The following is a 25,119-nucleotide window of genomic DNA, read 5'->3' on the forward strand; positions in this document are numbered from 1 at the left end:
AATATTTCTACCTAACCAAAAGCCTTGTCAGGGAAAACAAGGTGCTGTATGTTAATATGAAAAATTGATCATCTTGGTTGTCCCTGGGAATAATGGTATTTCTAGTTCTTTTTAGCCCATTTATGAAAAAGAAGAGCTGATGCATAATAAGATATAAGATGATGGATAGAAAAAAAAAGATACCGGTGCAAGAGGCTTAAGTTCCGTTTCAAGAACAGAACTTCTCATTAATAAATACTATAACTCTACATAAGAAATAAAAAAGTAGAGACAAAGTCCTTGATTTATGAAAGGACAATGTAAAGAATTAATATATTTAAATGGGGGATTATTCGAAGGAAAACCTAGTAGACTACCATAATATGGGCATCAGATGCATTCATATTTTACATACCATTTTGCGAAAAAAAATTCTGAAGGGGTGGATGGGGAATAGAATACCACCATTAAAATTTTCACTTTTACTAAAATGAGCAAGGAAGGGCTTGTCACCAGCTTCTGTGATATCCTCAGAGAACTGCACATGCTTCTCACACCTTGAAGAAGCAAGAGCTAAACCTACAACCTTACACAAAGACTTATTCTTAACTTTTTGTCTATCCAATGAAAAGGCCAAATGTTACTCAATATAGTTTTTATTTCCTGAAATAAAACCCATTGTCTTGTGTGTGATTAATACATTAATTTTTTACGAGATAAAAATATTTTAATTCACTATGGCGCTCCTACTGAACTAAACACATTTACTCACATGCATCTACAAGCTGCTTGGGTTTTAGCATGGGTGCTTATACAGTCTCCAAAATTAACTGCCAAAATCTATACTTTGCTATATAAAACATGGATTTGTGTCTCAAAATCATAATCCATAACAAAAATAATAGTAAAAATTGGTTAGGGCCCAACTTCAGACACACAAGCTCAAAAATGTAACAATATATACTTTTCTGCAGATATAGAGGTAAGGTGATTATTACCTTGTAGAGACAATATCCACTTTATATTTAAAATCTACTATGAATTATTTTAAAAGATTACCTTTATATTTACCATCATACTCTCCCATGCACTTGATAAAAATCAGTTCTTCTTATTTGCTTCTACTGAAAATGCCATTTTTTTTTCAAAGATAGTATAAGTGAATACTATTTATGGTACAATATTTTTAGCTTAACAAGCAAGAAATTTCATTGCAAAGTGATTCATCGACCCAAATACCACATAAAAAACCCACAGTAGCTAAAATGAACATTCTTTTTGTGGAAATCATATATTTTTTTCCTGAGGAATCACTACAATATCTATTAGAAGTGCTCAGTTTTCTACAGGGAAAATAAATCTCTTTGCCGTTGCAAGCTACCTTTAAATCATTCTAAATTTGTGGAATGTTAGGCAGTATTAAAGTAAGAAGGGTTTCAGAGCAGTCGCACATTAAGTTTAATGCAGTCTCCCTGGGCTTGAGACTCACCATGCTTGGTACTAGGCAGCCCTTTCCCTACTTCCACCTCTCAGGAACGTGGCAGCCATGGTCCCCCCACCCCAAATTCTCCTTGCTAGGAACGAGTCACCCAGATGTGGGGCAAAGGTTTAGTCATCTGCATCAGGTCTCCTGGGTGCTTGGAGCTAGCAGTGTGGTTGTTATGTGGGCTGGGGTCATACCTAGTGGGGGCAGGTGGGGGTGGTGGCTTGGGACCAGTATCATACCCTGGGCAGTAGAACTAAGGAGGGTGGAAATTTTATCAGGGGGAGAGGGGCTGAAAGCCAGGGATATTGGATGACTGCAGACTGGTTGCTTTATCTCCATGGAGCACTCTAACAATACCCTAGCTAAAGCTAGGTGGAATGGTTTAGAGACAACCCTAGTCTGAAGTAGCATAGCTTTAGGATGCTTAGAGGGTACTTCACACAGTTCAACACTTTGTGGCACTGGCCATTTTAAGGGTTTTTAAAATAGTTTAAAGGGTAACTTGTAACACCACCCGTACTATGGATTAACTGCAGGCCTGATAAAATCTCTAATCCTTGTTAATTGCAGGTACAAGAACAGTTTGTGTGGGGTTACACTGGAAATTAAACTAGGATGGTTTTGCCTTGTTGCATCCAAGCTGCCCTGGTTTGGCTCTCACCACACAGAAATCGAGAGCCCAAGGACAGTTGCTCTGGAGCAGCTGCAGTGTGGTAAATCTGGGCACACATATAGGTCAAAGCACATAGTATATCCCCTTAAAAAATAGGGAACAGGCACTTATCAGAAGGGCAATAAATATTTGTGTGCCTGCAAGTGAAGGAGTGAAGTTACTGTGGTTTAGTGCTTACATATGGGGTAACTGCAGACAGAGGGATAGTTGATGTGCATCCGGCATGACAATGGAATTTAAGGGCTCTGTGAAGCTTATGACCCCATGTGGGATTGCAACCGCATAGGGAACAGTTGCCCTAACTTATGGATTTACAATTAGAACAGTTTATACCACTATAATACCGGTACAATTTAAATTATGTCCATCTACTCCTGTGCCAGTATAAGTGGAACTATACTGCTAAGCTAAACCTGAACAAAACGCCTTTTAAGTTACAGTGTCTTTAGTTCACTTTATACCTGTATAGGAGAGGACAGACACAGTAGTAAAATCTAAACAACTGACACACTATCAGTTGGTTGGATCACTGTACTCAATAGGCACATCTACACAAGATGTTTACTGCACAGTAGACTAATTAACTACACTGCAAACATCTTGACAGCTACATGTATATCCCTATTAAGCTTGAGTAAACTAATTTACTCCACAGCAGCACACATGTAGCTGGCTGGGGCACAAGGGTGCTTCAGTGCAGGGACTGCCTGCTAGCTAACCCTGCACTGAAGCACCCTCATGGCCCAGTCAGACCTTCTGCAGCACATTGAGCTGGGGAGAGCAGCTCTAGGCTGGCAAGCTGACCCCCCCCCAGTCCCCATGCCAGCTACGGCTGCTCCAACCGAGCTCAGTGTGCTGTACTCCTGGTCACATGTTCACACAGCAATTAACTCTGGAATTGATTGCTCCCAAGCATATATTCAAACAGCAAACCCAGGAGCAAGAAACTCTGGAGCAATAAACCCCAGAGATTATTGCTTCAAATTAATTGCACATGTACACATGCCCAGTGAGTAGTCATCAATGGCTTGATGTCCAATTAGGAGGAGGTATCTCCAAGGTTCTCTCTTGGGTCCAGTATTGTATAATATTCTTGTTAATGATTTGGATGATGGAATTGAGCGCACGCTTAACCTAGTGATGTCTTCAAATGTGTTATGTGGAGTTGCAAACACTAAAGGATAGGTCTAGGATCCAGAATGACTTTGATAAACTAGAAAAATTGTCTGCAATCATTCTGATGAGCCTCAATAAGCACAACTGTAAAGTCCTGTACTTGAGACAGAAAAACTGCATGCACAGACTACAGAATGAGTGGCTAGGCTACAGCAGACCATAAGCTGTATATGAGTCAACTGTGTGCTCTTGTTGGGAAAAATCCCAACATCATCTTGTGTTATATTAACAAAAGAGTCACTTGCAACACAAGAAAAGCAATTCTTCTTTCCTATTAGGCATTGGTGAGGCCTCATCTGGAGTACTGTGTCCAGTTTTGGGCCTCACTTCAAGAAGGAAGTGGACAGTTTGGAAAGAGTCGAGTGCAGAGCGACAAAAATGATTAGAGGCTTGGGAGGTAAAACTTCTGAGGAAAGGCTGAAAGAACTAGTTTTATTTAGTTTGGAGAAAAGAAGACTGGGGAGGGATCTGATAACAGCTTTCAAATCCCTGAAGAGGGATTATAGAGAGAATGGAGATGGGCTTTTCTCTGTGATTGTAGGGGACAACAATGGCATCAATCTCTGCAGGGGAAATTTAGGTTGGAGATTAGGAGAAACGTTCTGACCATGAGGATGGTGCAACACTGGAACAGGCCACCTAAGAGAAATTGTGGAATCCTCACCCTGGGAAATTTGCAAGAGCAGATTAAATAGACATTTGCCTAGAACAGTTTAATCATGGATTGTCCTGCCTCGAGCAGGGGTCTGGACTGGATGACCTCATGAGATCCTTTCCTGACTTTTCCTATGATCTTATGATCACCAGGTGACAATCACTTCACTAGAGAAAAACAAAGGCACAAATACATGAATAAGATTTTTTTGCAGATGAAAATAATTGAAAAATTCCAACTACAATCTAGTAAGTGCCGTTTTACTGATATTTCCCAAATAGAAATAGTATCATGGGAATCCAGAGGTTTTGGAGCTTGGGTTCTTTTAAGCACTGAGACATCTAAACTTTTTTTTTTTTTTTTAATTATCCATGATTTTGGCTTACAGAGCTGAACTGAACAGTTCACATAATATTCTTAACCACATTTTATCACTTCAGATCTCAGCCAGAACTAGGATGCGCAGAGCAATGTGCAAGTGAAAAATACTATTTTCTTTAGTATAAGAATATAAGATAACCTTTCCATATATGAAGGTTTTTTGTAGTCTGAGTTTCTGAAGAAAATTTAGGTAATTTCTTACTAAATGTAAACCATTTTTACCCCTTTTACTTGCTTTATTAATTTCCTAAAGTTTTGTACCTGTTGCACCAAATACTGAGGAGACAGGAAACCAAATCTTCCACTGAACTAAACCAAGACATTCCATTCAATGAAAGGCAGAAGGGGAAATTAACATTCTGATCTACAAATATAGAAATACAGCTAACATGGAATTACCATTCTTGTAGATGGGACATGCATATATACAGCAGATGAGAACATGGCAACTGTTCTTTGCCCAACTGCATTTATCTCAAACTGTCCTTTTGCATCTCCTGCATATTAAGCAAAATTCTACCACCGGGACAATTTCATGCTTAAATCAATTGCCTGCTGTTGGCAAAGATCTGGCACAGTCATAACAAATGTGGGCCCTTCAGGGGGCTACATTTCAAAGTGGACAGCAGGAAGCTACATTTACATTTCAAAGTAAAACGTGTAAGGGGCAAGAGGCAGATGCTGAACATGTGAGGAAGTCTTGGAATATGTAAAAGACAGTCCATCCAAAGGGGGGGGGGAGGTGCAAATCACCTATAAAAGCCCAAGTAAAAATGAAACTTATGGGACCACCCTCACCAGCTAAGACCTGCGGATCCCCAGAAAGACCCTCCAAATGTCTGGCTGCAGGGAGACACTCTGCCCTTGGGATTATGTAAGACCTATGAACAGATTTCTGTTGTCTTTTTGGCTTATTAGGTTGTATTTTGACTCAGGTTATTGTTCTGTGGCTTATTGTATTTTAGCTTAGGCAAAGTTTTTCTGTTGTTTCTTTGTCCTATGCTTCAAGTTGCAAATTGCTGTGCTCAATAAGTACTCTCATCAGAGAACAGACTATTTCTGTCCAAATATTTTCATGAGTTCATTGCCACTACCTAAAATCTAATGTTAAGTCCAGTAAGACCTGTGGGCAGCTATTTTGTAGGTATAAAGTGCAGACATACAAGAGTCCTAGCTAAAGCTCCCCTTAAAAAGAGCAAAACTTAAACTGGGAAGTCTTCCTTTTCCATACAGCTAGTTGGAAAGGCTCATTTCTTGAAACAAAACCAAGCCTCGATTACTACAAGCTGTTTGCAGAAGGGCAACTCATCACCTGATCTACTGCCTCACAGCAGAGCATAGAAACACAGGCACTCCTCCTTGGGAGCCCACTGCCAACAGCCACTCAGTGGTCTGCCTTTCATAACTTAGGCACCCAGCCAAGAAATATTCAGGCACAACAATTCAAATGGCATTCAGCCCCTGACCACAGGCTTAGCTATCTGTCTCTTGTAGGCTTTTCAAGAGTTCCTAGCCCCAGATCCAGGATTTTATACACTTCCTTGGCTCAGCAGTTGCTGGCATAAATTAGACACTACCTTTACTCTGTGCTTCAGTCTAGGGACCAAGCCCCAAGTAGTTAGGGTCTGTGTTCTCAGATTCCTTACTGTTTCCTTGGACCCAGGATTTGCACTTCCTGTTCCTTACCTGGTCTCCTTTTCTAGGGCCTATCACTTACTTCAGTTTCACTCTTGCAGCCATGTCTAATATCGTAGAGTATTCCTCTTAGCTTTTTGACCAAGTTCCCTTCTCAGGAAGGGATCTCAAGATCCGTTCTTAGTTCCTTAGCTCTGTATTGCAGTCCTTTAATAAGTTACATATCCCTCACAGCTGGAACACTTAATTTACTTAGAACTGGCCTATCCTCCAGGTGCAGTTAGGTGCACTGTTTTCTCTGACTGCAGTTAACTCTTGCAGGGTTGCACTGATGTTTCCATCCTCCATCACAGTGTTTCACAGTTTTATTAAATGTACTTTTATCTTTGCACAAAATCTTTCAAATGTTAATAATCTGAGTGTATATATGTCATGTAATATGCTTTTCAAGGATGGATATTATTATAGCCTTTACTAGAAACAAACAAGAGACCTAACTCAGAGGAGTTCATTTGACTCCAAAAGGATTGGTATCAGGGTCAAGAAAAGAACCCACAGCTCCTGACTCCTCATCTGAACAGGACTGAAGCAATATTTATTTATTTTAGTACAGGCTATACTCTATTTAAGTCAAATTTCCAATACTATACAAGTTCAAATTTTGGAACTAGTGTTTATAAATTCTGTGAATCTTTGGCAAAGGGGAAGGATGTTGTGAGGGATTATTAAAACTTCTTTCATGGAAAAACTCGTAAGAGCAAACCTCGTGAAGACAAAAACCTCAACAAGTTTTCATTCAGATTCACTTTCAAGTAATTCCACAGGAAGGAAAAGGAAGGACTTGCACTATTCCTACCTCCAAATAAGTTAGCATATTGCCTAGTATCCACAGAATTTGCAGGCCAGTCTATTACAGGAATAGTGCCATTGGTACAAAGGGCATGCATCTGCTTTTCTCCTAACATGCCCTGCTGTTGGTTTCCTAAAGACTTGATGTGGGTACTTTCCTTAATTTAGAACAGGCAGACAAGAGACAATGAAGGTATATATTGCTTCAGCAGAGAACAATGGAGAAGCATATCCTACCCACCTCTTTGTTCTCTCTTTGAACAAGTGAAACTGCCCTAGGAAGGTCCTTTGTGGTCACTCTTGAAATCTCTCTCTCTCTAAAGTGCTTGAGAGCAATGGTGGAGTGCCTCTAAGGCAGCTTTTAGGCTCATTTCTGGGTTTAGAAAATGTGGAACAGGAGAATGTCAGTAAGGTATGCTTCCTGACAGAAACATGGAAATGGTGTAGACATAACCAGATAGCAATTTAGAGAGTGCACTTTACTTCACTACTGAAAAGCTTATCTGAATCCCAGAGGCCTAATCCCCCCTCACTCTCCTTTTTAGAAGTTCATATTTAAATATGGTACTCTCTGAACATCTTTCAGAGGCATAGTATTCAAAAGAGAAGAAAAACATTATAGTCAGCAATGATCAGAACTGTTCTGACCTAACGTGCTGGGCAAGCAGGGGAGTTCACAGCCCAAAGCCTATGGAAACTCCTGCCTCATTTCGAAATGAGGCAGCCAGGGAGACAATACAACTAAGCAGCAAATGTGGGTGTCCTACAGATGTGCAACTTGTGTCACAGATGGCCAAAAAATAGATGTGTTTGGTAGGGAGTCATTTGGAAAAGAAGTGTGTGACACAAATTCATCATTATTTATTATTTTAGCTTTGTTATTTAAATAAAAAAGGATTCAAAACAAATACACAGTCAAAGTGGACTGAGTATCAAAATATTCTGTGCTAGAAGAGCATCAGTATACTTACTGAGGCAGCAATGAATCTCTAATGAGAGACAGAAGCTTATTGTTTGAGTCAAGGCTCTCCTCTTTCTCCTCAGCCATGACCTTGTGGGTAACAAGCAGTGATGTGGTTTCTGAGAGCAACCGCAAGCTGAAGAGTCTCCATTCCACTTGAAAATAAATGTGCCAAGAATGTGACCACACTGAAGTGTAATTAAAACAAAATGTGGAATTCATGGAAATTTTAGTTGATGTGGCCATATACTTACCATTCTGACTGTGGACCAAAGAAATTAATGATGGGAGGATATATTCTTCAACCTAAAACAGAGCATTAAAAAGATCTGGCTTAGATCATTCAGAAGGAAAAAATAGAACCCAAATATATTATAAACTCTGTTATTCCTCTCCTAGAGCCTTTAATCAAAGGGATGAACTATCCTGGAAATTTAATCAGACTGAGGAAGCTGCCAAGCTCACATTGCTCTGGTAAAATCACTATGAAGTTACAGATAGCAGTATATCAGAATACCAGTATATCAAAGTAGATATCAAACTTCAGCTTAATTTATTAAAAAGTTTTTTTAGGTTTAAAATGCAGAATGTGGTTTTGATGTAAGACATTAAGAAGCTAAAAGAAAATTAGGAAATCTATTAATCCTCAAACCCTAGTCCAATGGGGGACAACCTTTCTGGTAGGTGTGCCACAAATTAACCTTGTACTCTCCCCAAATGCTACACAAATCCCCTTCCCCTACCCAATCTGCTGCTCTGTATTCTGCTCCCAACTCTATGCTCCCTGCCTAATCTGATGCTCTACTTTTTTCTTTCTTCCCTTTGTGCCACTGTGCTGCCTATCCCCTCTATGATCTGCCACATGCTATGCACAGAGATTGCTGATGCCACATGCGACATCAATGCCACTGTTTGGCCATCTTGCTCTAGTCCATGGAAAAAAAATCATTAGATAGACTTAGAAAGAATTTTTTTAGATAATATGTGACTGTGAAGTTAAGATACAGAAATGCAGCTTTATATCCTCTACTGAAGTGACCACCAGTACCATTTTAGAAGATAGAATAGTTCCCCACCTTCCTTTAACTGAAATGTGTTTCTTTCAAGCTTCACCTTTATTCAAATTCATCCTTAACAATTAATAAAAAATATTATTTTTAGATTTGGGAAATGAAAAACAGAAAGGAACTGAGGTGAAAAATCACTGGACATAATACAAGCAATAAATCTCAGTGTCCCATCCACACCAGGCTGTAAAATATCATAGATCCTAAAATTGCAAAGTTAGGATTACTATTTAATGCTCATTTCAGAAAATGACACGAAGTCAAAACATAAATACCTCCAAGATAATAAAACCACAAAATCGTGTAATAGTCACTTTAAAATGAGAGTCTCAATTGTTCTGAACAGAATATAGCAGATTAAAGACTGGGGATTAAAAATGTATTTCAGGCCACATGTTCAACTGATGTAAATCAGCTTTGTTCCCTGTGAGGTCAATTTACACCAAGTCAGGATCTAGCCCAAGTTATTTATATTTTTAAATGGTGTCAAATAGCCCATTAAAATGGCTAATAATCTTTGGAGAGTACATTACAAAGTTACACAATATAATATAGTCTACATTCATACTATACAATCAGTAAAGTATATCATAAGGCTTGGGGGAAAGGGAAACAGATGATAATGACAGTCACATAACAAGCAATTTGGAAGACTAAATCTCCCTGTATTTAAAATATACTATAAAAAAAGTGTTCTGGTAACTCAGGCCTGATTCTTTGGCTTTGATAAACAAAAGAAATACAGAATGATTGTCATTAATCTAAGCAGAGGTACTAAAGAAGAGTACTTCTTAAGGATTTCAGGAATCTCCATATCCCTAGTCTCCTCTATTCTGGGGAGTTCTTTCCACCACTTATATAGTCTATTCACAACATACTTTATACTTCTGGCCTCCCAGGATGGGCAGCCTAATGCTCCCAGCATACATTTACTGGGCAGCCCATGCATAAAGCTACTTTGGGCTTCAAGCTACATACTTCCATCTACTTGCTGGTTGGTTCAAGTACAAAACTCCTACATGTAATACTCTCAAGAGGAAAGAGGGAGCAGTATCCAATAGCAATTGGTACACAACAAGATAGATAGGTGTGGGAGCTTAGGAAAGACATGGTCATTTAAGACTCTTCTCAAGAGGGAAACTCACATTATTAGGCTTCACTTGTTGCATTAAGTATTCCTACTGTTAAAGGGAACATATCAAGAAACTTGTGTCATTCTATCTCTGCAATTACTATTGTTATTAATTGTGTTTGTGTTCTGGCACAATTATACACTGTTTTTACAATGATTATATACTATTTTTACAAGGATTCAGTCCATACAATATATAGCTCACAATCTAAAGCAAGCAACTTGGAATGTATAGCAAGCAACAGAGCTATAATCAAGACTTAGATTTTATGTATGTATGTAGAGTTGCCTATTAAATAAATATGAGTCAGGTGTACCCAATGGTCCCTTGATTTACTTACATAAACATTTCAAGAAAGGATCACACTATATTACTAACAAGGTAAGCTGTAATTAGGCTAGGTTAACAATTTTCAAAGAGCTTTATTAAGCTGCTCTTGATCTGAAGACTAATACCTATGAGACTTCCACTAATAGACTATAATAGATGTTACCAGGCTATACAAAAATCATAGAAAATTAGGGTTGGTCATCTAGTCCAAGGCCCTGCTAAAAGTAGGACCATCCCCAACAATATCATCTCAGCCAAGTCTTCATCTAGCCAGGTCTTAAAAGATTCCATGGATGGAGATTCCACAACCTCTCTGGGTAGCCTGTTCCAGTGCTTTGCTACCCTCCTAGCAAGAAAGTTTTTCCTAATATTGAATCTACACTTCCCTTGCTGCAACTTGAAACCATTGCTCCTTGCACTATCTGCCACTGCAGAGAAGAATCTAGCACCATCTCCTTTGGAACTACCCTTGTTGAAGGCTGCTGTCAAATCCCTCCTCAGTCTTCTCTTCTCCAGACTAAATAAGCCCAGTTCCCTCAGCCTCTCCTCATAAGACATGTTCCCCAGTCTCCTAACCATTTTCACTGCCCTCTGCTGGATTCTCTCCAATTTGTCCACATCCTTTCTGTAGTGGGGGACCCAAAACTGAACACTGTACTCAGTTGTGGCCTCATTAGTGCTGAATAGAGGGGAAGAATTGCTTTTCTTGATTTGCTGGCAACACTGCTACTAATGTTGGAGCAAGGAAACTATGGCCCGCCAAGCCATTCTATCTGGCCCATGGGGCCCCTAAAAATTTTAGAAAATTAATATTTATCTATTCCTGGTTGCCTGTCAAAGATGACAGGAGCCAGAGGCACTAGAACCCAGGGGGAGCCGGCAGAAGCCAGCAACAAGGTCGGCTCAGCTCTGCATCCCCCAACCCCGCTTCCAGCCCCCACAACCAGAAGCCTCTGCCTGCCCCGGCTTTCACCGCTTCCTTGCACGCCTGCTCCAGCACTACGTGGCCCCAAGGTGCATCGCTGGACCATGGGAGCACAGGGCCACACCAGTACCCCAGGGCCAGAAGTGGGAGTGTGTGTACGTGCGTGCGTGTCTGTGTGCACGTGCAATGAGGGAGAGGGAGAGGGAGAGAGAGAAAGAGAGAGTGTGTGTAGTGAGGGGGGCACAGTGTGCGCGCGTGTGTATGTGTACTTTGGAAGGCACAGTGCATATGTGTGTACACTTTGGGAGGCACAGAGTGTGTGTGTGCGTGTGTGTGTAGTGTAGGAGGGACAGAGCACACGTGTGTGTGCATACACAGGGAGGGAGGGAGGGGGAGAGAGACAGATAGTGTGAGTGTTTATAGGGCAAGGCCCACAATCACACCCCAACATACACACAGACCCCCACACCCATACCCCCTCACACACGCCAACCACTCTCCACCCCACACACACAACCCCCACAAACCCCATAACCACCCACACCCCACATATCCACACACCCATGTGCTCCCACACCCACACACCTATCCTCCCCACACACCCACACACTCCCCCACAGCCCACCAAAGACCTATACCTACCCCTGTATGCTCTCCACCCCCTACAATATACAAGAGTAAGACTCCATTTTAAACTATTGTTCAATTTTTAGAATATAATTTGGTATTTTTCTGGTTCTGAGATGGCAAAGCCCCTTGCTGAAAGAAGTACTCCCAGGGGCAAGGAGAGGGACTTCTGGTGGCAAAGGTTGGGAGCTAGGGGGTGTGACTTCCAGTCCCAAGGGGACAACCAGGGGGCGGGGCACCTGTCAGGGGGTGGGCCTACCCATGTGACCCTCCACAGCTTGCCAAAACTCAGTAAACAGCCCTCCACCCAAAATAATTGCCCGCTCCTGTACTAATGTAGCCCAGTATGCCATTACCATTCTTGGCAACAAGGGCACACTCTTGGTTCATATTCAGCTTATTGTCCACTGTAACCCCAAGGTCCTTTTCTACAAAGCTGCTACTTAGCCAGTCAGTCTCCAGCCTGTGTCACTAAGAAAATTAGCTCTTCAACCCTTCTCCTCCCCCAAATCAATATTGATCTCTACATCATAACTAGTTGGTAGACAGGCTGAAAGGAGTTTTTATTTTAGTCTACAACTCATAACAACAGTTCATTTTCTTAAAACCACAAAAGATGCCAGTTTCTGCCAGCTCCAGCAGAAAGGACTGTAAAGGACTTTAGAGGTACTGAAGCCAGCCACACCCTCTCATATACAAGCGGTTTCTCCAGGTCAGGATTAATTTATTGGACAATACAGGAACTCCTAAACAGCCATTGCTATAGAAACACGAAGACTTTTCATTTAAATGTTATCAATGGTAATTTTCACAAGTAGTAAATGAATTAAAAATAATATGGCAAGAAAAGGAACAGGCTAGAATCTAGTGTTTTCATAAGGCATTCAAGGAAAAAAAAAGTTTTAATCATACAATGCAACAGTTCAATAATTCATCATTTTGAAATCTTTTATACCCTTGACAATTAATACAATAATATAACAAACAATAAAATTATTTTTCTGAGGGGCCTTTGCAACAGAAAAAATTAATAGCTATGCAAATGGTTTACAAAGTCTCACAACAAACCTATAAATAAGACCTGGTTTAAATCATAGGCTCAGCTCATGGTACAGTGGCTCCTTTAATCTTAGAGCTTCCCCCACATACCCGCCTGCTGGTGATTGGTGGAGGGGCCCCATCAGCCCTGCCACTTGATCCTAATGGTAAAAACTGAGATGTACTGCATCCAGTTTTCAGCCCCCCACTTCAGGAGGGAGGTGGAAAAGCTTGATAGAGTCCAGAGGAGAGCCACTCATATGATCCAAGGCTAGAGGGCAGGTCATATGAGGAAAGACTGAGGGATTTGGGACTCCTGAGAACATTTAGATATGTGGGGAGCTGGAGGAAAACCAAGGGCAATGTTGGACCAAGGGCAGTGCTATACCAGATGGGACAACAGACAACCAACACGCAGAAAAAAACCAACTTGCTAAATGGGTACTTTGTGTCAGTCTTTCACCAGTCCCAAGGGACACCCCTGCCCATTACAGGACAGGGAGGCCTGGGTGAGGGAGATCCCTTACCCTCCATCAATGCTGACCTTGTGAAGGATCACCTCGAGAGGCTGGACACCTTCAAGTTAGCTAGCCCTGACGGTTTACACTGCAGGGTACTCAAGGAGCTGGCTAGCATCATAGCTCAGCCCCTAGCATGGATCTTCAAGAACTCCTGGAGCTCTGGTGAAGTGCCCGAAGAGTGGAAGAAGGCTAATGTGGTGCCTATCTTCAAGAAAGGGAGGAAAGTGGATCCAGCAAAATATAGGCCCATCAGCCTGATCTCTATCCCAGGGAAGGTCTTAGAAAAGATTATCAAAGAGGCCATTCTTAACAGACTGGCCGATGGAACATTCTGAGGGATAGCCAGCATAGGTTTGTTGCAGGTAGGTCTTGCTTGACCAATCTTATTTCCTTCTACAACCAGGTGACCTATCACCTGGACAAGGGAGAAGAGATTGATGTTGTATATACTGACTTTAAAAAAGCCTTTGATCTGGTATCCCATGATCACCTCTTAGCAAAACTGGCTAACTGCAGCCTTGGCCTCACCATGATCTGTTGGCTGGGGAATTGGCTCCATGGTAGGACCCAAAGGGTGGTGGCTGACAGAAGTCAAAATCATTATGGTGTGCTGTGACCAGTGGGGTCCCTCAAGGCTGTCCTTTGGCCTATACTATTCAACATCTTCATTAATGATGTGGACATTGGTATCAGAAGCGGACTGGCCAAGTTCACCAATGACACCAAACTCTGGGGTAAAGAATCCATACCTGAAGCCAGGAGGGTGATCCAGGCTGACCTTGACAGGCTAAGGAAGTGGGCAGATGAGAACCTGATAGTGTTTAACACCAACAAATGCAAGGTTCTCCACCTCGGGAAGAAAAGCCTGTAGCATCCTTATAGGCTCAGCAGTGCTAGGCTGACAAGCGCTACGGACGAAAGGGACTTGGGGGTCATGATTGACCACAAGACAAACATGAGCCTTCAGTATGATACTGCTGCTAGCAAAGCAAGCAAAACACTGGCTTGTATCCATAGATGTTTCTCAAGCAAATCCCAGGACGTCATTCTCCCACTGTACTCAGCCTTGATGAGGCCTCAGCTGGAGTACTGTGTCCATTTTTGGGCTCCACAATTCAAAAAGGATGTGGAGAAGCTTGAGAGGGTGCTGGGGTGAGCCACATGCATGATCACAGGTAAGGAAAACAGACTTTATGATGAGAGACTGAGAGCTATGGGGCTCTTCAGCCTGGAGTCAGGGGTGATCTGGTGGCCACCTGTAAATTTATCAGGGGTGCTCATCAGAATCTGAGGGAACATCTGTTCACCAGAGTACCCCAAGGGATGAAAAGGTCGAATGGTCACAAACTCTTCCATGACCATTTCAGGATGGACACAAGGAAAAACTTCTTTACTGTCTGAGTCCCCAAGGTTTGGAATAGACTGCTGCCGGAGGTGGTTCAAGCACCTAGTCGGAACACCTTCAAGAGACATCTGGATGTTTATCTTGCTGGGATCCTATGTTCCCTGCTGACTTCCTGCCCCTGGGGCAGGGGGCCGGACTCAATTATCTTCCGAAGTCCCTTCCATTCCTAATGTCTATGAAATCGATGAAATCTTCAGTCTGGAAAAGAGAAGGCTCAGGGAGGACTTGGTAGCAGCATACAATTATATAAGAGGGGTACCTCGAGACCTGGGAGAACAGTTATTCACCAGGGCTCCCCAAGGGATAACAAGGTCTAACGGCCATAAACTCCAGGAAGACCAATTTAGACTAAATGTAAAAAAAAATTTCTTTACAGTGCAAGTGTCCAGGGTCTGGAACAGACTCCCCACCAGAGATGGTGCAAGCACCTACTCTGGACTCCTTCAAAAAACATCTGGATATTTAGCTTGCTGGGATCACTTGATCCTAGCTGACTTCCTGCTGGAGGGGCTGGACTCGATGATGTCACGAGATCCCTTCCAACCTCTAATGTCTATGAAATCTATTAAATAAGGTTGCTTGACATCTCATTTAAGACTTTGCTCTAAACTTGTTGATGACACTAATATACTTCAACAATCTGAGCTGAAATCTTCCATACTAGGCAACTGTTCCATGCTGAATTGTTTTGGATTGATTGAATGAGACATGGATCCTGTTGAAAAAATATTATGTGATATGTAATTGGAGACTACAATAATATAAAGTGCAATAAGGGGGCGCCAAATTAAAACTTTAATTCTGGCACCACTTAACTTTTGAATGCTTGATTTTACAACTGTTATGTTTTTATGTTGGTTTTTTTGTGGACTATATACAAGGAGAAGCTTTGAAAATGCCTTATGAATATTTCAAGCAATTAGGCAGAGGAAGCAAATTGGGATAACTAAAGGGAAAATAAAAACAGTAATAGGGTTTCTACAGCATAAAGAAATCCTTACTGAATTCATCTGTGCTAAAATAAGAGTGGTTATGCTTGAACTTGAGCAGAAATAACTTTTCTATTTTCAAGAACATTGGGAATGACATATGAATGAGAATGTGGTCAAGTAAGGATTTGCTTTTTCCTCCTTTGTACAGCTGCTGAAATTTGAAAATAATTCTGTTCTGAAAAGTCTTTTCATTTGTGTACGGCTGTATGATTATTTTTCTTCTTTCTCACAAAGGTCATATATAGGAAAAAGTTATGGAACACATTTTTCTTACTTAAGAATTTCCTTCTCAACACAGAACTGTAACAGGAGATTCACTTCTTTTCCCCCCAGGTGATTAAAGTCATGCCAGATCATTAAGGCCTGCTTCTCACTTACACTAAGGACATTTTTCATCTATCTGGAGACATAAAATGGTGTCAGTGTAATCGGAAGCTACAGTTGTGCAGCACTGCACCTGTGTTAATTAGGTCTTTTAAGAGGCAGGCTTTAGCTTGGGTGCAGCACTACTCAAATACAGCTAATCTGCTTCTGGAGCTAGTATGCATACAGCTAGCTCAGGTGTCTCTTTCTGACACTCCCTTACACCAAAACAGGTGTGTATCTAGAAAGGAGGATCCCTCTATGTCGGTTTGTAGGCAGGTTGAGACCCAGTGTATTTCTTGGTCTTGCTGTTTTTAACGCTTCTAATAGTCAGTTTTGGAGCTGCTATTAGAAGCCTGAAAATAAAGGGACCTGGTCAGGTCCACAGCAGATAATATGCCAAGACTGAAAGTGTTTTGTACTTAACAAGCATTGGTTTTTTTAGCAGAATCAGTGCTGTGATATTAGCGGACTGGAAACAGACTAGCTTTCATTTTCAGAGCTTATAGTGACAAGTGTTAGACAACTGTTTTCCCTTCACTGCTTCTGACAATTAAAGGGAGCACAGTTAGTTACAAAGTGCACAGTTACAGTTAGTATACAGAGTACTATTATGCATCAAAAGTGGATTATTAAGGCTGAAAGATGCTCTGCACTTAAGCAGTTTCTGCATTTAGCCAATATACAGATAATCTTTGTTACAATGTAAGCAATAAGCCTACATTTTTCTCAAATTTTTCTCATAAATTTCCACTGCAATAAATGAATGCCTATTCATACCCTATGTACTATGTGTGTGCAGGTATGTGTGCATCTGTGTAGTACAAGCTTTCATGAGTTGAGCTCACTTCATCAGATACTGTAAAAGGATGTGCAGAAAGCTATGTATAAGGACAGGCAAGTTTCAATACCAAAGCAGAAATGAAAGGCGGGGGGGATGGGGGGCAGCACTGGGAGAGGCAAACATACAAGCAATAAACCTTCAGGAACAAAGGAGTCACAAAAGCTAATTCAGGTAATGGGATAAGAATCCACAGTCCCTGTTTAAACCATGCTTAAACAGAATCCAATCTGTGGATGATTTCTTGTTCTGCAATTTCCAGTTCAAATAGGTTTGTAAAGGCTTGCTGCCTGAGACCAGCTACCCTCAGGTCAGCAGTGGAATGACCTGGGAGGTTAAAGTGTTCTGCCAAAGACCTATGTGCCTTTCTGCTGCTGATGTCAGATCAGTGTTCATTCATTATGTCATGTAGGGATCACCCCACCTGTCCAATGTAGACAACACAGAAGCAGTGTGAGCAGATGATGACACTGGCAGAACCGCAACTGGATGAAACTTGGGCGTTATAATTTACATTATTTGGTCTGTATTGGTGCTGGGGGCAGAGAACACATCTGGGTCTGTGGCAAGGTCTAATGCCTCAGTGCGACTGAGTTACGTAGTCTGTTACTTGAGAGATTGGTGGCTACCTGTAAGCTAGAAAAAGTTTGCACTCCATGACTGTTTTGACATGGTCATCCTTTTCCAGGAGTTGGAGATCCTTATTATTCTCTCATTATGAACACCTTATTGTCTCAGGTGTTCAAGTCAGGGACTGTAGGTGATGACCAGAGGGACTCTGTTGTCTTTGTTCCTACAGGTTTACTGTTTTCATGTTTGCCTCTACGGATACAGCAAGGGATCAGAGATGCTCTGTTCACCAGGGCGCCTCTTGGGGTAACAAGGAACAATGGTCACAAACTGACAGAGAGCAGATTTAGGCTGGACATCAGGAAGAACTTCTTCACAGTAAGGGTAGCCAAAATTTGGAATGGGCTTCCAAGGGAGGTGGTGCTCTCCTCTACCTTGGGGGTCTTTAAGAGAAGGCTGGATAGGCATCTGGCTGCGGTCATCTGACCCCAGCACTCTTTCCTGCCTAGGCAGGGGGTCGGACTCTATGACCTGTTGAGGTCCCTTCCGACCCTGGCATCTATGAATCTCCCAGCATTGTCCCTACCCCGCAACTTACTTCCTTCTCTTTCCCTCTCTGTGCCTCCCCTCTCCTTTTATATTCTCATTTCTCTCTTTTTACACACAGATGAACCTGTCCTTTTACAGCATCTGATGTAGTAAGTTTTAGTTAGTATATAAAGTGCAGATCTACCCTGCTTTCTACGTTACTTATGACTAACTATGTCTCTCTATTTCCTTGGTAGCCATTTGTGCTGTTACGATTATCTGTTATTGTTACCTGGGCTAGTTAGGTTAAATCTAGCATAACTACATCCACATAGTTGCAATCACACCTCTGGATTGCAGTGCAGACATACTGGGAAAAATCAGCAAACCTGTGTCACTTTGTAAGGTGCAGTGGGATCATGAGACAATGGATACAAGGTCCAGGGAGACTGAACTCTTAGAAAAGGGAGGCTATACCAGAGAAAAATGGGAGTGGACCGGGACCAGAACCAGAACCAGAACCAGGCAAGACTGAACAAAATAGAAGGAATTCAGGAATTGAACAAATCTGAGCAGGTTTTGAAGTGAAGAGGAAACTGAGACAGGAAACTGCATGCAGGTTTTTTGTTTTCCACAGATCTGTAGGACCCTTGCACAGTTTATGAGTAAGGTGTGTTGATGTTTAGAAATTCCTTTGCTAACCTACACATTATTTTATCATCACTTGGTCACCAAAGAAACAAACAGTAAACCAGAACACACAGCTTTGGAGGAAATGAAATCATGCATCAACTACTGAAGTGGCTTGGAAGAACTCTTTATGACGCTACAGTCTACCCTATGGGGCTGCATTATGTGTCAAACACAGGGTCTGGACCTTTCATGAGTGCCTTGTGATCCAGAGCCATGAACAAAGTGTCTCAGCGTTCAAGTTTGGGTCCAGAATAAGAGCCTGAAAAATGTCCATCACAGGGAGCTGCAACACTGGAAAAGCTCAAAATGAAAGGATGCAATTTAATCACATTAAATTCTTACATGAGTATGTATCACTACCACCAAGACAACCCAGGGCTTGGAGGAGATCTGAAAATGGAAGAATAGTATCTGGTTGAATTTGAACCCAAGAAAGTACTCAAAAGTACAAGCCCAGCAGAGTTAAAAGAAGCTTAAACTTTGAGACAAGGATCATGGTTGAACATTCCACTCTTCACTCCCAGAAGAACTTCTGACCACAAGAATAAAGCTCATCTATACAAGTAATAGAGTTTTTTGAAGCTCAATCCAAGAAGATGGAATGAATGCCTGCAGAAACTTCATGCTGACACAACATCAGCACTTTCAAAGGGGTTCCCAATATCCTCTTTTCAAACACATATCTTTAACACATGGAAGGAAGAGAGTTCCAGAAAGTGTAGAACAGGTAGATTTTTTTCTAAATAGATTATTTCTCAACCCTTACCATAAGGCATCAAAGCTTTTGAATTAAATGTATTTTTTTAAAATCAGAGTCTGACAAACATTCTCAAATCTTAATTCTAATTTTCTTAGAGGCATCATGGTTCAGATTCTACTATCTTCTACGTAGGTTTTTATATCACACTTTTCACCATCATATCCAGTGCCTGGGACAAAGAGGTTAATGGAAGTCCAGGACCAGAGCCAGGCATGTAGCAAATCTCTCTCTGTGTCTTTAAATATCACACATAACCATATGCTAAAATAGATCACCTATCACAGAAATAAATCTGTACTTGCTTTCAAGTAGCTCCCTATTTATTCTGATGCTAATAACATATATTTGAACATTTTAGGAATAAATACTGCCAATAATCAACATGCATTTGATCTCATTATGCAGTCATCCTGTTTGGAATCACTGACCTTGCTGTTAGTAATACCAGCTAATGCAAAACTATCATAACATTATTATTTTTAAACTGAAGGACAGCTTTAATAGCCTTTTTTCAAATGAAGATGAATGCCACGAGTTTTGTTTTGTTTTTCCCCATTTGCTACGGGAGACTAATAAATAATTTCAGTGCTACTGTAGTGCAACAAAAGTACACCAACTGAGTGACTTTCTCTCCTTCTCCCACACCCGCTTCCATGAAACACTGATGGTAGCCCACTTTGCTTAAGTGAACTATCCTAACCTCTGGGAACAATCTAAAGTACACATTTCTGGCCAGTAAAAGGATATCCTATTAACCACCTTTATATTTAAAAGTATTGATCTGGAACCTTGAGCATGCCTTGCTTCAACTTTTCAAAAAAACATTAAGTTCCTTTGGGCACTGGCATTTATATTCATAGATTCCAGTCATGCTCAACCAGCAGCAATTAGAAGATATCCCTCGAGTAACAGCATTTCTAAAAATATTTTGTATGCATCATGTAAGATGAAGTAGCATTTCCTCTAAAGTAATGTACGTTGTACATTTAAAAATAATTAGCACACTAGACCCTGAAAGTGGTAATAAACTAATTATTGTTCACACTGCTACTGGCAGATATGGTAACATTAGCAGTTATACCGGTCTAAACCAGATCTCTTAAACCTAACATAGTAAATTCAAGGCACTTCCTCCATTGTGCTTGCAGTCTGAATGGCCATTTGTTGGGCACAAGTACTGCTCTGTAAAAGCAAAAAGCACCATTCTAATATTATAAAAGCCTAAGTCTGTCTGTCTGTCCATAATGCTTTATTCGCACTCGGATTGGCTGACAAACAGCCAAGCAGAGTGTGAACAAGCTGGCAGTGGTGGAACATCACCATGATGGTGGGGACACAGGGAATGGAGGCAGCTGGCCTTGCCCCCTACCCCCTCCCCTGCTCCCTGGAGGTGGGGGCAACAGAGCAGATGGAATATGAGAGGTGAGGCTAGCAGTGCTGGGCTCGCCTCCCATGCCCTGCCCCTTGCAGGTGGCGATGATGGAGCAGAGGGGGGAGTGAGGCCACCAGAGCTGCCCTCACCCCCCACTTACTCCTTGCAGGTGATGACAGTGGTGGTGGTGTGGGGAGGAGTGGAGCCAGGATACCATGGAGGGGAGGCCACCAGCTCTGGCCTCAGCCCACCCCTCCTCTCTTCCATCATTGCTGCCTACAGGGCCTGATGTGGTGGCAGTGAGGAGAATAGTGGGCGTGTCACAGTGGCAGCAGCATGGGGAGGAGAGGAATGGGCCTGGGCCCAATGCGGGGGAAGACAAGGGTGGGGAGAAGCTGGGCAGTCATGGCGGGGGGGAGAAGCAGGCTTGGAGCCAACACAGGGGGTGGACGGAGGACTGGGACCAGGCCCGAGGGCAGGGAGGAGGACCAACCCCAAATCCAGGGAGAAGTTGGCCCACCGTGGTGGTGGAGGCAGGCTCTGCGGGCCTGGCCAGACACAGCAGCAGTTGGGGGATGCATGGAGCAGGCCTCCTTCCCCCTTTGGGCCTGTTCCCTCTCCTCCTCCCTCCCCCTCCCCCTCATGTCAGCCCCAAGCCCACTCCTCCCCCATCCCCCCACTGCCACTGGGTTGGCCCAGGCCCACGGCTCCCTCTGCTGCCGCAGCCTGGCTTCTCCCCAGCCTTGGGCCCAGTTCTCCCCCACATCGGGCCTGCTCCTCCCATCTCCCCACTGCTGCACTGGGGAAAGGGGGGAAACAGGCCCAGACCCCAAGCAGCAGAAGGGAAGAGGGGACCGGGCCCAGATGGAGGGCATGGGGCTCCATCCCGCCCCCACTCCCCCTCCATCATTCTTGATGGGAAATTGGCTAGTTATTGATAGAAATGAAGAAGAGAAGTGACAGATTTTATTTTCTCAAAAAGCCATGGAAGTAATTATTTTTAGTTAATATTAAAGATATCAATTCTAAATCCAAGTAAGGATTCTGTATATACACTGAAGTGGTATACTTCATAAACTTTAACCAGCATTTGGATGGGTAAGAAGCTTTATTTTTACCTACAGAAAAGTTAATGGCTACCTTCAGATGGGTTTTAGATAACACTTAACATTTTGACTGTTTAATGTGAACTGAACCAAATATCCAATCATTTTAATAATCAGTCAATACTAATCTGCAGCCTTAAATCTGAAGAGGCAAAATGAACCTAAGTTGGTTTAGTGATTATTTCAAAGACAAGTAGGATAGTGGCTGCTCTCTTTTTGATGATATATGGTGCTCAGTATGTGTGTTACAAGGGAACTGTATCCTTACTGCAATCTATTTCAGAAAAAAACAGACCCATTAAAGAGTAAACATCAACTGTGGGAATTTTATATAATGTACGGAGAGAGGGTATCACCATTTCAGTAAATATTTTGACAGAAACTTGTATCACTTTTATGGATGTCCATCAATAAGATGCACTGAAAAACCATTAAAACTTAACAATGATTCTACAGAAAGATCACTGCTCTTGGAATGGTGTTATAATGCAATGAATTTATATGCCGATAGGTATCTGAGACAATATCCATAGGTATTCATGGTACAAGTACCTTGCGTGCATTTAAATTCCTCTTAAAGAACCAATTCTGTCATGCAGCTTACAGTGAGTTGAGCTGACTTAAAAGTACACTAAACAGAACTATGTATTTCTTTTCTACTTCCCCTAACCTTTGTCTACTTTTTTACTGTTAGATTCTGAGCTCCTGGGAGGAGGAATCATCCCTTCTTGAATGCCTATAAAGCATATAGCATATTTTTGTCACTACAGTAAACTAATATTAAAGTAGTATTATAATTCTAGCTCATCTCTGTTTCTGAGCTATAGCGTTTTCACTTCACAACTTAATACCCTGCTTAAAACACACACCAGAGTAGGACTAGGTGATGGAGATATGCAGCATTTCACCTCTAGGGAACCTATTCCTCCAGTCATGTTTGTTTTAGTTTGTCTTCATTTAATTTTTAGCTCAATGCAAATCCCATGCACATACAAAAATCATACTTAGCTTGCTTAACTGATACTTAGAAATCACACTAACTGGTCCATAGAAGGGGAGGGGGGTGAAGGTTAAACACTCAGGGTAGTAAACTGTGGGGACACAAACAAACCAAGTTACAACAACTCATTAATAGCTAATTCATTCAAACTGCTGCTATGAAGTCTCTACCTACCTGGGTGTTGTTTCACAATATGGCTGTTCCTACTTGAGGTAGGCTAATCTGACTGGAGTAATTTGAAAGTATTAAACTGAGCTGACCATTGCAGTGAATGCATGACCAAAGACATGAAATATCTTATGGTTGTTAAATTTGTATGTAAAATGAGTTTAGTGATTGCAACCCAAGTGGGCACAGAATAATAACTGGCACTAATCAGTCCTCTCGATGAGAGCCTCATCAGAAGGAGAAAAGATTGAATGGTTTGAAAGCTCAAACATTCTTTCACCATTAGAGGTTTTTTCTTTCCCTGGTCATGGCAAAGGCAAGCTGACAGAACAGTGAGAAGGTTTCTACTGATGTGCTTCAACATAATTTGTTCTAGAGCTTAAAAGAGGACTTCAGTCTGCAGTGCTGTCAATCCAGTACTTTCTCAAACATTTTCATATGAAATCATTCTGAAAATGGATATACAGTACCGCCATAGCTAATTTAGGATAAAATATTTGCAACCCTTCCCAGTCAAAACAATTATTTTCTTCTTACAACACATTTTAAGCTGCGATTCCATCAGCTACTGAAATTTTTGAAAAAAATGGCTCATTAGTGGGAAATCAGCCAGTAAGTATGCAACTGTTTCATGTGGTGCTAGGACTTACTGTTGTGTGGTAGAGTGTTAACAAGGCTGGATGCTGAGTTACTGCTTCAAATGTGGATAAAGTGGTCTTAATCAATTCTTCTGATGCAGCTTGACCTATTAGTAAATATCATTGTATTTCTTTATTACAACGCTACCATGCAAATGTTTTCATATAAAAAGTTATAGAAATGCCATAAATGAACTTACCTATAGCTCCATCTAAGTTAGTTTCTCCTGAATCTATTGATTTAATAAAACTCTGTAGAAAAAAGAATTACAAATATATATTCAAAAGGTTCATGAACAAAATGTAACAATGTTTTTTTAAGATCTCTGTATTGTTATGAAATAATGAAATAACATGGAATATTTTAACATTATATAAAATTCACACGTGCACAGACACACATATATGAACTTATATTTCAAATACGAAATACAATGCACTGGTAAGCATGACACAATTTTGCAGTTCTACTAAACAGTCAAAGAATTATGCAATGATGATCATTACTCTAATATTAAGAATGATAATGTTTCTATATAAATATGAAGCAATTAAACCATGTACTTTATTGCTAACAGAAGGTTGAATGTTCTAAAAAGACTTTGAATTGTCTTAGATCCTGCTATGTTAAAACACCAAAGATCTTCTGGAAAATGCAATTTTTTGTTATTTGTGCCACCTTTTTGTTTTCCCCATATAATACATATAGCATAGATGCACTTACATGTAGGAGTACATACAGAAAGGCATACTCTCCTAGATTTTAAGGATAACCTAAATCAATGATCATTCTGAGGAACAGGATAAATTAAATGTTAATAATTTGGGATAAGTAAACACTATACTATTATTCCCATTGTTTTGTGTCATTTAATTCATTTCTAGTCTTTCAAGTCGACTTTTATGTCCGAGTATTTCTTTCATGAAGGATGCAAAGGACACACTAATGATGCTTCCTGAGAATAATTCTCAGCAGAATTTACAACACTTATATTTATCAAATCAGAGTTTTATTGCACATATAAATTACCTGCTTTGACACCATCTTTCTGATCTACAGTTTATGCAATATATTTCTATTTCTTTTTAAGGCATATGATATTAGAATTCTCATTTCATGTTGTGGTGGTGTCAATCAGAATTTCATTACTACATCTTTTACTGATGGGTGTAAACCCACTAGTTACCTTAATATGTAAGTATACGAATTTTTCAAAAATACAATAAATCACCATTTTATATATATA

The 25,119-nt window shown here is 41.1% G+C and overlaps 1 protein-coding gene across 2 annotated transcripts in view; it reads right to left on the reverse strand.

The window, feature by feature from the left end:
• ULK4 (unc-51 like kinase 4) overlaps window positions 1-25,119 on the reverse strand; it is a 442,797-nt gene that overhangs the window by 233,884 nt on the left and 183,794 nt on the right. For both annotated transcript variants that reach the window (XM_019537396.1, XM_019537387.1), the window contains exons 25-28: window positions 24,073-24,124; window positions 23,885-23,979; window positions 8,050-8,101; window positions 7,806-7,950 (exon numbers count right to left, since the gene is read on the reverse strand). In XM_019537396.1, coding sequence (XP_019392941.1) covers window positions 7,806-7,950; window positions 8,050-8,101; window positions 23,885-23,979; window positions 24,073-24,124 — 344 coding nt within the window. The remainder of the gene's footprint in view (window positions 1-7,805; window positions 7,951-8,049; window positions 8,102-23,884; window positions 23,980-24,072; window positions 24,125-25,119) is intronic.

The sequence above is a fragment of the Crocodylus porosus genome, unplaced genomic scaffold (assembly GCF_001723895.1).
Source record: "Crocodylus porosus isolate Cpor-Errol unplaced genomic scaffold, CroPor_comp1, whole genome shotgun sequence".
NCBI lineage: Eukaryota > Metazoa > Chordata > Crocodylia > Crocodylidae > Crocodylus > Crocodylus porosus.